General features: G+C 41.0%; 1 protein-coding gene across 4 annotated transcripts in view; it reads left to right on the top strand.

Moving 5' to 3' along the window:
• ABLIM3 (actin binding LIM protein family member 3) overlaps nucleotides 1-14,493 on the top strand; it is a 192,071-nt gene that overhangs the window by 158,814 nt on the left and 18,764 nt on the right. For 2 of the 4 annotated variants that reach the window (XM_056811602.1, XM_056811601.1), the window contains exons 11-15: nucleotides 3,286-3,315; nucleotides 4,116-4,245; nucleotides 6,650-6,748; nucleotides 8,389-8,439; nucleotides 13,990-14,109. In XM_056811602.1, the coding sequence (XP_056667580.1) occupies nucleotides 3,286-3,315; nucleotides 4,116-4,245; nucleotides 6,650-6,748; nucleotides 8,389-8,439; nucleotides 13,990-14,109 (430 nt within the window). The remainder of the gene's footprint in view (nucleotides 1-3,285; nucleotides 3,316-4,115; nucleotides 4,246-6,649; nucleotides 6,749-8,388; nucleotides 8,440-13,989; nucleotides 14,110-14,493) is intronic. The other 2 variants (XM_056811603.1, XM_056811604.1) reach the window with 2 other exon arrangements.

Raw genomic sequence — 14,493 nt, 5'->3', positions numbered from 1 at the left:
ATCAGTTAGAAGGTACATTGAGGAATGGATTGATCTTGATTTCTCCCCAAATGAAGTTTTCACTTGATTAACACACCTAGGGAAACAATTCAACACAGCAAGAAAATTGAATCTGAATTAAAAGATCTAAATTGAAATCCTAGTTCTGATACTCCCTCCCTTCATGATATCAAGCAGCTAAACATCTTGAGACCTTAATTTCTTCATAGGTAAAGTGATCAGATTGGATTTGACAATCTCTGAGGTCCTTCCATTTCTAAATCCAGCACCAAATGCACTAGATTATAATAGTTAAAGGCAAATAAAACCCCAGAGTCATTCATAGAGACCTCTCAATTGTTTCAATTCAGTTCTCCAAATATTAATTACTGGTAATATGACAGACCAACCCTCTGATGATGTATTTGAAGTCTGTACAAGATTTCATGCTAGGCTAAGCTGGAGATAGAAGGGGGTATAGGGAATGGGATGGCATTTATAGAGCTTATAATCTAGTGAGGTGAGGTACATGTATACAAAAAAATATGATCTGGCTTGATTCAATCAATAAACATTGGTTAAGTAGGCATTATGTACAGAGTTCTCTGTTGGGTTATTAAAGGGATTACAAAGGTGAAAAACTGATCTAGACAAGTGCCTGCCTTTAGGAACAGACAGTCTACTACAGGAAACAAGATATGTATATAAATGAGTATAATCTAAGGTAGAATGTGATATTTGGGCAAAGGAAAGATCCAAAAATGAAAAAACAGTACAGGAGAGATTAGGTTTTAGATCTCATACCCTACACCAAGATAAATTCAGAATGGGTAAATGACAAATATAAAGAAGGCAACTATAAATAAATTAAGTGAATATAGAATAGTATACCTGTCAGATCTATGGGAAAGTAAAGAATTTAAGACCAAGCAAGAGTAAGAAAATATTACAAAATATAAAATGAATAATTTTGATTACATTAAATTAAAAAGGGGTTGTACAAACAAGACCAATGCAACCAAAATTAGAAGAGAAGCAACAAATTGGGAAAAAAATCTTTATAACACAAATCTCTGATAAAGGTCTGATTTCTCACATTTATAAGCAGCTAAATCAATTGTACAAAAAATCAAGCTACTCCTCAATTGATAAATGGGCAAGGGACATAATTTTATAGTTGTGATTTTAAATCTAAATTAATTATTTGTCGCCATGGGATATCCCAAATAATAAAATACCCAAGTCAGCTGGAAATTATGGTGATTTTAATTAATATAGAGGAAAGGAATTAAGGAGAAGAGAGAGAGAGAGAGAGAGAAAGAGAGAGAGAGAGAGAGAGAGAGAGAGGAAAGAGTCAATTTAAAATGCTCTGGCTCAGGTTGAACCAGGCAGGAGTTAAAGGCCTTGGCCAAGGGGGCCTCCTCTGAGTGCCAAAGGAAAAGGAAGTCAGTCTTATCACTCACCACGAGACCGTCTCAAGGAAGCTGTCTGAGGGAGCTCCTCCAGGCTCGAGTTCGAGATTGAACTGGTGCCCTGGCCTGCTCACAGGAAGTCACCAGCCAGATCCACCTCTCCAGGGAAAGACAACGAAGAGAGGAAGTGATGCACCCTATATAAATGGTTTTACATCACTTTCTTGCGTCTTATCTGTACTAATGGTAGCTTAGCTTGACTTAGAACAGCCCAGGGGTCTGTCAGCTGTTTCTGCATATGTCTATCAAAGGCCATCCTCCTAGATACTTAATTCTTAAGTACAGGTGCAGACATTCCTGACCTTGTTAGACTATGTATCCGCATTGTTACAATCAGGAGGTAGCTAAATCAAATCTTCACAACATGAACAGGCAATTTTCACATAAAGAAATCAAAACTATCAATAAACACATGAAAAAGTATTCTGAATCTCACAATTAGAGAAATGCAAATCAAAATAACTCTGAGGTACCACCTCATACCTAGCAGATTAGCCAATATGACAGCAAAGGAAAGTAATAAATGTTGGAGAGGATGTGGCAAAATTGGGACACTAATGCATTGCTGGTAGAGTTGTGAATTGATACAACCATTCTGGATGGCCATTTGGAACTATACCCAAAGGGCGCTAAAAGACTGCCTGCCCTTTGGTCTAGCCATACCACTGCTGACTGGGTTTATATCCCAAAGAGATAATAAGGAAAAATACTTGTACAAAAATACTTATAGCCATGCTCTTTGTGTTGGAAAAAAATTGGAAAATGATGGGATGCCCTTTGATTGGGGAATGGCTGAACAAATTGTGGTATCTGTTGGTGATAGATCTGTTGTGCTAAAAGGAAAAATGAATTGTAGGGATTCCATGTGAATTGGAATGACCTCTAGGAATTGATGCAGAGTGAAAGAAGCAGAACATTGTACAGAGAGACTGATGCACTGTGGCACAATCAAATGTAATGGACTTCTCTACTAGCAGCAGTAAAATTATCTAGGACAATTCTAAGGGACTTATGAGAAAGAATGCTATTCACATTCAGAGGAAGAACTGTGGGAGTAGAAACTTAGAAGAAAAACAACTGCTTGATCACATGGGTCAATGGGGACATGATCCAATAGCCAACAATCACCCTAGTGCAAATATTAATAATATGGAAATAGGTTTTGATCAATGACACATGTAAAACCCAGTGGAGTTGCTCATTGGCTATTGGAGGAGGTAAGGGGAAAAAACATACATTATGTAACCATGGAAAAATATTCTAAAATGAATGAATGAATGAATGAATAAGTAAATAAAGGAAAGATCCGATCAAATACTCTTGGAATGTTTGAGAGAGAATACTGTCAGCTGGGGGGAATCAGGAAAGCCTTCATAAAAGAGGTGATAACACAAGATGGCCCTTGAAAGAGGAGAAGGATTTGAGAAGCTCATGAGGAAGGGGTACATTGGGGAATGGCTTGGGTAGGTGTACAGTGGCAGAAGAGGAAATGAAGATGAAACCAGAGAATAGCAAACAGTCCATCTTGACTGGAGTGTAGGATGTGAACGAAAACTATGTAACATTACAGTGGGACAATCTGGCAGGAAGCCAGTTGGTAGAGGGCCTTGAATGTCATGCAAAGAAGATTCCTCTCACCAGTGCAGGGGATGGGAATTAAGGGTTTAGGACCCAACTTCATAAGAGAGCTTCTGCCTAAGAAGGATGGGTGAGGCCTGAGGAAAAGATAAAGCACTTTCTTTTCTGAGACATATATTCTCAATGTTCCCCATTCTTTATGTCTCTTTCCTCCTGTCTTTGCTGCCTGGATATACATTACTGCATTTCTCCTAAGTCGATGGGAACCTTATCTCCATATTCCCAGGTAATTCCATAAAATGCAGGAAAGACCCAACACTATATATGGCTTTTAAGTGGCAGACAGCTCCCCTACCTCTTAGACCTCTTGCATTCTTCTTTCCAACCAGTATATGTGTGACCCCAGCTGGTGAGTCTTTTGATCTGTCCAAATAAAATCCTTATTAAATTTTTTCTAAAGCAGCTTCTCTAGTTTGACACTACCTATTATTACCTAAAATCTAAAAAAACTTAGCTAGGAATCCAAGACCCTCCACAATCTTATTCTGATCTATATTTCCACTTATTAGAGCCAGAAAAATTTCCTACTTCCCCCAAGCTGGGGTGGGAGCAGATTGAAGAGGGCCAATGATTTTTGGATTCCCTAACATGCCCATTCTTACCAGATGAATATAGATTGTTTCAACTTCAGAATGCACTAGCATAATCCCATTTTTCCATGGTCACTGATGAAAGATACCAGTAGTTCTTTTAGATTAGTTGCTTCTACTAAGCCACCATCTTGGCTCCACCCCTCCAGGGGTTATTTTAGAGAAAAGGTTATCAAGGTCCCATGTTATACCCTCACAGCTGCCCATAAGTGACCAAGGAAGACCTTGTACCATGCCCTGTCGGTATCAAACTATGGGTAACTTTTTCCCTGATTGGAAGCCTCATGAAGAACTTAGATATGGAAAGTTCTTCTATCCTTCCCTATTTCTCACCTAGGGTAGATCATTGGACAAAGCATCTGCTCTCCATGGGTGTTGGTGGTCATACTTTTCTGGTCATACTTCCAGGTAATAGCTCTTTTTCTCTTCTCTATAGGACATCTTTGAGAGTCTTGATCTCCGACAGAGGCGTGCCTCTAGCCCAGGATACATTGATTCTCCAACTTACAGCCGGCAGGGCATGTCTCCTACCTTTCCCCGATCACCCCACCATTATTATCGCTCAGGTAAGATGGATAAGGCCCCAGAGCAAAGGTGGTGAACTTCAGGAAATGCCTTCACAAGACTTAAGACAGACTGCCCACAACGAATTGCTTCCTGAATCTCTGCTAATCTCATTCACAGCTTTGTCTTTTGAGGGTCTTGGTTGCTGGAAGGAAGGACATGTCTGTGTTTAAAATAATTTGGCAGTTTAAGCCTGATCTCACTGGATGGAAAGGTCTTTGCCCTGAAAGCTAGGGTATGTAGGTTTGAATCACACAGGATCTGCTATATGTCCTAAGGGAAGCTAATTATCTTCTCTGGGCCTCAGTTTTCCCATCTGTAAAATAAGGTGATAGGTCTAAATGATCTGCTTTAGGTCCATGGCTCAGAGTTAAACCCAAGTCTTCCTAACCCCAGGGAGAACCTACTGAAAAATGGATTCCCTAAAAAGACATCTCATTGGGAAATTGGGAAAATTCATCATATTTTTCTTAGTCACAAGGTATAGAAATGAAAGGAACTTTCAAATTCATTTAATCCAACCCCCTCATTTTACAGAGGAGAAAACTGAGGCTCAGAGATAGACAATGATTTGCCTAAGGTGACACCATTAGTAGATAGCAAATCAGAATTTGAATTCAAGTATTCTGATTATAAATCTAGTCCTCTTTTCATCATGTTTTCTTGCATTGTAATCTCATTTGAGGACTGACACTTTAAATCCTTACTTCTAGAGAATTGGAAGCTCCATGTTCTATTCATTGGCCCTATGTCCCCAAATCTCTGCTACCAGATCAAAGTACCCTGATTCTAGGATCTGCCCTTCTGCCCTTGTCATTTCCTATAACACACATTTTCTGGCCCAAGCATGCTTCGTAAAAGGGTTTATCAGCTAGGGGAAAAAAACAAAGGTAGGCAGTGGAATAGAATGAACAGAGTACTGAACTTGGTGGGATTTTGAATCTAAAGTCCAAAGACTTGAGTTTGAATCCTGGCTCAACCACTTATTCCCTGTGTGATGTTGGGCAAGTCACTTCAGTTCTTTAAAATAAAAGAAAATAAAGAATATTTCACTTGAAACATCATTAACTCACCCTGAGTGATTTAGAAAAAGAAAAAAAAGAAAGGGGGGAAGGGGAGGCTGAAGGGAAGAGAGGGAGGAAGGGAAGTATAGAGGAAGGAGGGAAAGACAGAAGAAATAAGATAACTGCCTGATCTTTAGTTATCTATCACCAATCAAATATAGTCCCTTATTATTTACTACAATTTGGCATTCACATAAGGGAAATGAGTTCTTATTAGGTCTTCAAGTGGAGACCGTGTGACCATTCGTTAAGCATGTTGGAGGGGGCTCCCTCATGATTTTGGCACTCAGCTGAATATCTTCTGAGGTCCTATCTGATTCTGAGACATATTCAGGTTTACATTATATGTGTATATATATATATATATATATATATACACACACATATACATATTATATTCGGGCTGTATTCAGGTTTAATACAAACTGAATTTGAGGGCAAAGCCAAGCCTATCAATTGGGTCTGAATACCTGGAGTGAAGCATACAGTGAGTGCTACACGCAATTAACTCGCCAAGTACAGTAATTGAATGGTTCACAAAAAATATATCTGTCTAGGCCTAAGCTAAATATCTGTCTAGTCTTGCCAGGGGACTCCAGGTAGACCTGAAGAGGCATAACCAGAAGCTATGAACCCACAACCTCAGACCAACATTCCTTTTGGCTTGAAACAGCAGTTCTCTTTCCGTGATCTCTCCCTCACAGCTTCTGACTATATCCAGACTCCTGCTTCTTTGGGCCTTCATCTGTTCCCCTGTTTTTAAATCTATAGTACAAATTTCTGCCATTTGAGAGTACGCCCCACTTTCAGGTTTCTTGGCATCCTCACTGCCTCATTGTCTGGGTCATGTGGCCCTCCTTCAAGGTGACACAGCTTGTCATCTATAACAATAATAGTGCAATAAATTAGAATTCATTGTAATTCACAGACCTGCATATATTCGGCATTGAAGACCTTAGGGATGGGGATGAGGAGGGGGTGGTGACCAGGGGGATGGGGGGCTGGAAGCCTTAGCCACCTCTCACAGTTGATGCCTCCTCCACTGTGAGCATGACTAGGGTCATCGGCCTATACAAGGAAACAATCAGACCTATTTCCCTGGACAACATGCATGGGAGAGAAATCATGCTTTCATGCTCTGCAGCTAGACTTGGGGAAAAGAAATGCCTTTGTATGCTCCCCAAGGAATGTCCTCACCATTTCTGCTGTCACCATGCCTATATCTCCCACAACCAGTTCACTGCTTATCTAACCACCTGCTGACCTAATGCCTGTTCCCTTCTCTCTGTGCCTTTCCTTTCTTCTGTGACCCTTGCGGCTCTCCTGGGCTCCGGCCCTCCAGGTGCAGAGAGTGGGCGGAGCTCACCCTACCATAGCCAGTTAGATGTGAGGTCCTCCACTCCAACCTCTTACCAAGCTCCCAAGCACTTTCATGTTCCAGGTAGGCGAGCTTCGGGAGTCTTGGCCCGTGTGCATGTTCCGTGGGGTCTTCGTGAGATGCTGTGTTTACCTGGCAGGAGCTGTGCCAAGCCAAGGAAACCTTCCTCTTAACCGGGCCTGGGAATGACCCATATTACCCTATTCTCTCACCTTAAACTCATTTATGACATCGTCAGTGTTCACCCTTGGCACAGCCAATTTCGTTAGGACAGGGAAGTCACTACAGACAATATCACAGGAAGAATAGCTAAACCGTTTGGGAATATCTAGCCAAGAGAAGTGAAAACAGGATAGAGATCACTGACTCTCTCTGTAGGGATATCCTGTGAAAGCAGCATTCTCTGGGGCCCTTGAAGGCAGAGATAGCAATAATAAATATCACTTGTAGGTAAGGAGATTTCAGTTCACCAAGAAGAATTTCCTGAAAAGGAGAGTTGTTATATCATAGAACCAATATCCTTAGGAGGCAATAACCTGTGACAGGAAGAACTGAAGCTGGGGATAGATGATACGCTGTGATGAATGCCATAGAAAGATACCCAGATGCATCAGGAAAGAGGTTGGACTAGAAGCCCTCTGAAGTCCCTTCCAGCTCTAAGAAGCTTGGCCTCCCACTGGCTGCCATCTTTCTCTGTGTCCATATCTCTGGGAAGCTTGGCACCCAGTAGTCTTGGACAAGCTCCTGTACATTCATGGCTTTGTTCTAGAACTGTGGGAGAGAAGCCCTCCAGACTCAGGTCATCTTCCTCAGCTCTCAAGCATAGTTCATGTGGAAAGCTCAAGAGTAACCTCACTTACTAACCACTTGCCTCCCTTTCTCCATCTCAGAACTTGGCACAGGCCTATCCAGGGGTGTGCTAGAGCCGGCTTTTACTAGCTCACAAAGGCCTGTTGTTAAAATTTCAGTGTGAGCATTTATACCTCAGGAATTGGCAAATACTATAAATCAGGGTTTGACTTACTGTTTTGTTGATTGGCTAGAGATCTAGATTTAAGGAAATGATGGAGAATATGTTCATAATAATAAAGATCAAACTTAAAAGTGAGTCCCATTGTCAGAGCCAATTGTTAACTATATATCAGCACACCACTGGGCCTATCCCTCCCTGTTCTCCTTAAGAACCTTCTCAGCCCCATCAAATCCATACATTTCCACTACTCCAAAACCAACACTGGTGGACAGCATGGGGTGAAGTAGGAATGGGATGTAAGTGATAAACTCAGATTATCAGGCTTCAAACGGAATGAGCTGTGTTTGTGGGGAAGGGGCAAGGGGGAGCTTAACAGATGCATTCATTTTGCATGGGGTTCATGCTATGCATGCTCACTCCATACCTTGGGCCTCCATCTCCACCCTCCAGGGCCTAAGGTACTTTCCACTACCAGGCTTACATATTCCGATGAACCCATTACTCTTCCCTTCCCTGCCTTCCTCCCCCATGTCTCCCTCCTTGTTTGAAAGCCACTTGAGACAAGGTTGGGAATTTGATTTTGGAAAAAATTTCCCCAAGAGAAAGAGATGATGGGCTCTTAGTTCAGATGATCAAGTAGATCCTCTCTGTTCAGACTAACTGACTTGTGGTTCTTTATCCTTTTCCTCCTTTTCTCCTTCCCAACACCTCTTCCCCCATCAATGGGCAGCTGCTGGAGAAAGCAACATCTACCGGAAACCCCCCATCTACAAAAGACATGGTACGGTCTTTGGGAAGCAAAGGACTAGAAAGGTGTCTGGAAGGGTGGCTAAAAGCTACTGGATTCAGCTGTGGTCTGGAAAAAGGGGGCAAGGAAATCCACACTAATGCCCCTCCAAATAAAAACAGTACATATTTATAGATTACTTTAAGATTTATAAAACACTTTAAATTCAATTCAAAGCAAACACATTAAGTGCCTACTATATGTTATAGTATTGATATAAAGAGACCAAAAAACACCAAAACTTAAGTTCTAGCCCTAAGACAGGTAACATTCTACTTAGGTGCATAGAGGATGTGTGTGTATATGTGTGTGTGTGTGTGTGTGTGTGTGTGTGTGTGTGTGTGTGTGTGTGTGTGAAAGAGAGAGAGAGAGAAAGAAGGAAAGAGGGAGAGAAGGAAAGAGGGAGAGACAGAGGCAGGGAGAGGGAGAGAGGGAAGGAGGGAAAGAGAGAGACAGCATTAACAAGTGGGAGAAAAATGAAAGGCCTGACAGGAGGTATTCCTTGAACTAAGCCAATAATATTACTAACTTGCATTTCTATAGTACTTATATAATGTAGGTTTGCCAAGGATATGTTAGCTCATTTGATTCTGACAACAACCATCTAAAGTAGGTACTGTTATTAATTATCCCCATATTACAGATGAGGAAACTAAAGCCAAGAGATCCCATGACTTGAACAGCTAGTATGAGCCTAAAGCAGTATTTGAACTCAAGTTCAGTCACTATTCTAACCATTGTCCCAATCCATCTAATTGCTAATCTTAAAGGAATTAAGTTTTCTTTCTTTTTTTTTTTAAACCCTTACCTTCCATATTAGAATCAATACTGTACATTGGTTTCAAGGCAGAAAAGGATTAAGGGCTAGGCAATGGGGGTTAAATGACTTGCTCAGGATCACGCCATAAGGAAGTATTTGAGGCAGGATTTGAACCCAGGACCTCCCATCTCTAGGACTGAATCTCAATTAGCTGCTGAGGTCAGGGACTTGAGTTTTTTGGTTTTGTTGTTTATTCCATCTCTGTATCCACATTACAGTGCTGCTAGGTAGAGCACCAGGCCTGGAGTCAGAAAAAGTGCATCTCCCTGAGTTCAAGTATGGCCTCAGATACTAGCTGTGTGACTTCAGGCAAAGTCACTTAATCCTATTTACCTCAGTTTCCTCATCTGGAAAATGAGCTGGAGAAGGAAATGGTAAATTATCCCCGTATCTTTGCCAAGAAAACTCCAAATGGGGTTCCAAGAGTCAGACACACCTGAAATGAATGAACAACAAAATTCCTACTACTATTATACTTCTTCTTACACACACATTTGCTTTGAATTGAATTTAAAGTGTTTTATGAAGCTTTTTACAATAGGGGAGAGATGTTGTCAGACCTGCGTTTTAGGAATATAAATTTGGTAGCTATGTGGACGATAGCTTGGAAAGGAGAGATGTTGGAAGTCTATTCTAATTATCCAGATGAGCTACAAGGAAGGCCTAGCCTAGGATGGTGGCTTTGTGAATAAAGCAACAGAAATACTTATAGAGAAGTGGAATATTTCACTTCCATAGAGCCAGGGAAGCTCTGAAATATACTTTGCAAGTATTATTATTGGTAAATTAGTTTAGCATGCTGTAGTGAAAAAGAGCATTGGCTTTGGAGTTGGGAGATGTGAATTTGATTTCAAATTCTAACCTTAAATAGCTGATGATATCAATAAACATTTATAAGTGCCTGTTATGTGCCAGGCACAGCACTGGGCACTAAAGAAACAAAGACAAAAATGAAACAATCCCCTGGCTTCAGAGAGCCAGCCACTCTTCCACTTCTTGCGTGCATCTGGAGTGGAGAACTTCTAGCTCGAGCTCAAGCAGTTGCCCAGAATTCGCCAGAATGGCTCTAGTACAAGAAAGGGAGTTTGCTCAAAGGGCACTTAGTAGATAGTATCTGAAACAAGGATCCTGGGCTAGCTAGCCTCCTTCATCTACTATTTATTGCCTATGTGACTTGTCGATCGTTTACTTTCTGGATCTCAGTTTCCACATCAGTAGGATGAGCAGGTTGAACTAGATGAAGCATTCTTTACCTGGAATCTTTGGCCCAAGTTCAGATTTCGGGGGATTCCTGAACTTGGATGAGGACAAAAATGATACTCTTATTAACATCTAACAATGTATTTCTATGAAGTACTTAAAACACTATTCTGAGGACCCCACAGGCTTCATTAGTCAGCCAAAAAGGGTTTTATCACACACACACACACACACACACACACACAATTTAAGAACCCCTTGACCAGATAATCTCTAAAGTCATTCTCAGCTCTAAATCCTATGATCCTATGGCCTGTTCCCCAGATGACATTAGGGAAGAATAAGGGAAGTAGTGTGTGACTTCAGGGGAATCAAGAAGGTGCCTCTAAAGACTCCAGTACTGGTTTGAAACCTAAAATTCCCTTTCCCTGTGAAAAGGTACATCTCTGTGGGAGCCTTGGCCTGTACAGAGTCAGGTCTTTTCTGGGTCTTTTATTTAGGAAGTCTGGGCAGCATATTGGCATGTCAAGTTAAGTGTGGCAGAAACTTAAAAAAAAATTTTTTTTTAATAAACCATTACCTTCCATCTTAGAGTCAATACCGTGTATTGGCTCCAAGGCAGAAGAGTGGTAAGGGCTAGACAATGGGGGTCAAGTGACTTGTCCAGGGTCACAAAGCTGGGAAGTGTCTGAGGCCAGATTTGAACCTAGGACCTCCTGTCTCTAGGCCTGGCTCTCAATCCACTGAGCTACTCAGCTACCTCCAGGGCAGAAACTTTTAAGATGGAGCATGGAAAGATGGATACTATAGCCTACCCCTGTTTAATGGCTAGAATGTGGGCTTGGTGTCAAAAATCCTCAGAAATAATGGGCTCCTGAACATTACATTTCTTCAAAAGGCACCTTATAGAAAGTAATATGGGATACCATCAGCTAGTGGTATGGTGCATAGAGTGCTGGCCTAGGGTCAAGAAGAATCATCTTTCTCAGTTCAGTTCTAGCCTCAGATTCTTAATATCTGTGTGACTTGGGGAAAATCACTTAATCCTGTTTGCCTCCATTTCCTCATCTGGAAAATGAGCTGGAGAAGGAAATAGCAAACCACTTCAATCTCTTTGCCAAGAAAACGCCAGAGTCGTGAAGGGTCCGACACAACTAAAACAATGGAATGGGGGGGAAAGTATAATAAGACTATTGTTCCTGGATTCAAAAATCTGGCTCAGGTCTTGGCTATGGTAGTTCAAATCAACTACTCAGTGCCTCAGTTTCCCATTCTATAAAACTATAAGTCATTTGGGGATCTAATTCACAAGAATTTGAAATTTTAATTACTTAATTTTTAAAATATTTAAATATTTCTTATTAAAATCTGACATAACCATCATCTTGTGCTATCCATGGCTCTGGTCAGTTTCTAAACTTACTAAAAATTTTCATCAGCTGCTCTTCAGTGACTAAAAGGATTGCATTTCTATGCAGATCTACCACAACTCCCCCAAAGGTAGGTGGCTCAACCTGGGCACTGGGAGAGGAGAAGAGGAGAGGGGGGGTCAGGGGCCCAACCTCTCGATGGCAGGCTCCTCTCAAGCCAACAGAAGAGGAATTCACCTAAACATCATCCAAAGCATGAAGTTTTGGTGCAAACATGGCGTTTTTGATATGACCCTACAAGAAAAAGACTAATGGAGATAAATCAAGTAACTGAAATGGCCAGGCAAAGGGTCTTCATCTACTGATCCACCAGTCTGTAAAACCATCATTCAGAAAATGCCCCATAGTCAAATACAACCTGTAGATTAACAGGGTGCCCGACTAGTTGAAATTAAAATTTAAAATATATTTTTTCAAAATTCACAAAACTAAAATATGGAAGAAATTTAAATAATTAAACTTTCAAATGATTTTTATAAGTTTCTAGCATTTTGATTTTTGAAGTTATTAAAGCTTAATACTATACTAAGACTTTTGGGATATGCTGCATAATAAATATATTATTACTAATACAATATAGGGATACATTAGCAAGGTGATGGATTATATGTCTGCTATTTGAGGGCCAAATGTAGAGAGATTCATCACCTGGAGGTTGGTTACAAAGTGATGAGCTTCTTTGACCACAGCAACTCATGAAAGCCATCTGTATGGCAGAGCCTCATAGGGTCTCTTGATAATATACAAATCAATCTTGTGAATAAAAAATATTGGGGAAATGTAGACCCTGAGTGACTCAGAGCCATCCAGATCTCAAGATTGGCTCTATTTCAAGAAAATGAAGTCATAAACAAATAAGTGCTTAGATCATAAACACAGGCTACTGGCCCTGCACAGAATTGTGCACACTGATTCTGTGTAGCCCAGAACAGATAGGGTCTATGAAGCTTTATGGCAAGGCAGACAAACAAACAAAAAAAACAAGCCTGGAACATGGTACAAATGCACCTCTTCACTGGAAGTAGACTGAGACCACTTCTGAGGGTACCAGTCATGAGCAGGTCAGATACTTCTGGCTATATTTAATGGTCTCATGACTCATTTTATATATTTCTGTCTCTATGGGTCTCCCTTTAGAGGGAGGTGACCCAGACTGTAGCAACCTTCAAACTGAGGAACAGACCCTGTCAAACCAAAGATATTCAACATAGCATTAGAACAACTTAAGGGGCATATGAGTGACTGATAGAAGGACCATAATATTGGGAAGGGAATACATCATTAGGGTGAAGATTTAGGCTAGAAACTGAAACAGGATGGTTACCTGGAGCCCTTGGGTAAAAAGGAGAAGAAGGTGCAAGGATCAGTGCTCAGCCTGTTGGCGGCTCCTGGTCTAAACATTCACAGAATATTCTCCATCCTATAATGGTAATGATGTCTTATACTTGTTTTTGTTTCCATTGGCTTTGTTCCATCTTGGGTTGCATGACACCACCCTTCTGACCTCTGCTGTACCACCTGTGCTGTAAGTAACTAAATCTGTCATCTAGTCCATGGTTTCATCCATCTCTTAGTCTTTCACTAAAAAACCAGTTGTAATCAGAGAAATAGGAGGGTCAGAATACGGGATTAGAAAAGACATTAGAAAGAATTGACAGTGTTAGAATGAATGTTACGTTATGGAATATCAAGAGTTTGAAAGACCTTTAGAACAAAGATTGTTGAATGTTACAGTGGGAAAGGACTGAAGTACATAGAATGTCCGAGCTGAATGAGAGAATATATATTAGAAAAGAAACAAAACTTCTCTCAGTCTCTAGGCTGACACAGGAACCATTTTTAGTTCTAGTCAGACTGAGGATAACTGTCCCTCTCTATCTCCCTTCTCCTTTTGTCCTCTGTGGCTCTGACATCATTGCTGGGGCTGTGGAGGTTGAGGGGACAGTGTTTGAATAGCTGCAGTCTATTTGAGGCCTTCATTTGTCTTGTGTCAAGAGAATTTTCTCTAGCCTTTGACTAGACAGGTCCCTCTACTCCATAACCCTCCTGAGCCTACCCTATCCTGTGGGCACCTCTACAGGCAAACATCGGCAGCAACAAAAAGCAAAACCAGCGAAGATATCACCCAGTCCTCCAAGTATGCTCCAGCCTACTCTCCAGACCTTTACTATGGCTCAGAATCTGAGTTCTGGACCTACCATAGCTCCCCCAAAGGTAGGTGGCTCCCTCAGCCTGGGAGCTGGGAGAAGAGGAAAGAAAAGGGGAGGTTGGGGTCCAAACTTCCCCATGGCAAGGTCCCCACAAACCAGCAGAATGTTCCAGTCTTCTTTAAGACATCAGGAAAGCCTCCAGATTGGGAAATGTTTTGACAAACATTTCTTAAGCAATTTCTGTTTATTGGATACAAAGAAAGACAAAAAATAGTTTCTGCCCTTGAGGTCTCACAGTCTAATGGAGGAGACAACATGAAAACAACTATGTATAAATAAGAGATAAACAGGATAAGTTGGATACAATTCATAGAGGGAAGGCATTAGCAATAAGGAAAAAGAAATAAAAAGGCTTCTTATTGAAGATGGGGTTTACCTGGGACCTGAA

Source organism: Monodelphis domestica, chromosome 1 (assembly GCF_027887165.1).
Source record: "Monodelphis domestica isolate mMonDom1 chromosome 1, mMonDom1.pri, whole genome shotgun sequence".
NCBI classification, from domain to species: Eukaryota; Metazoa; Chordata; class Mammalia; order Didelphimorphia; family Didelphidae; genus Monodelphis; species Monodelphis domestica.
Note: the sequence above shows the minus strand (reverse complement) of the source record. Positions and strands in the feature narration are given on the sequence as shown.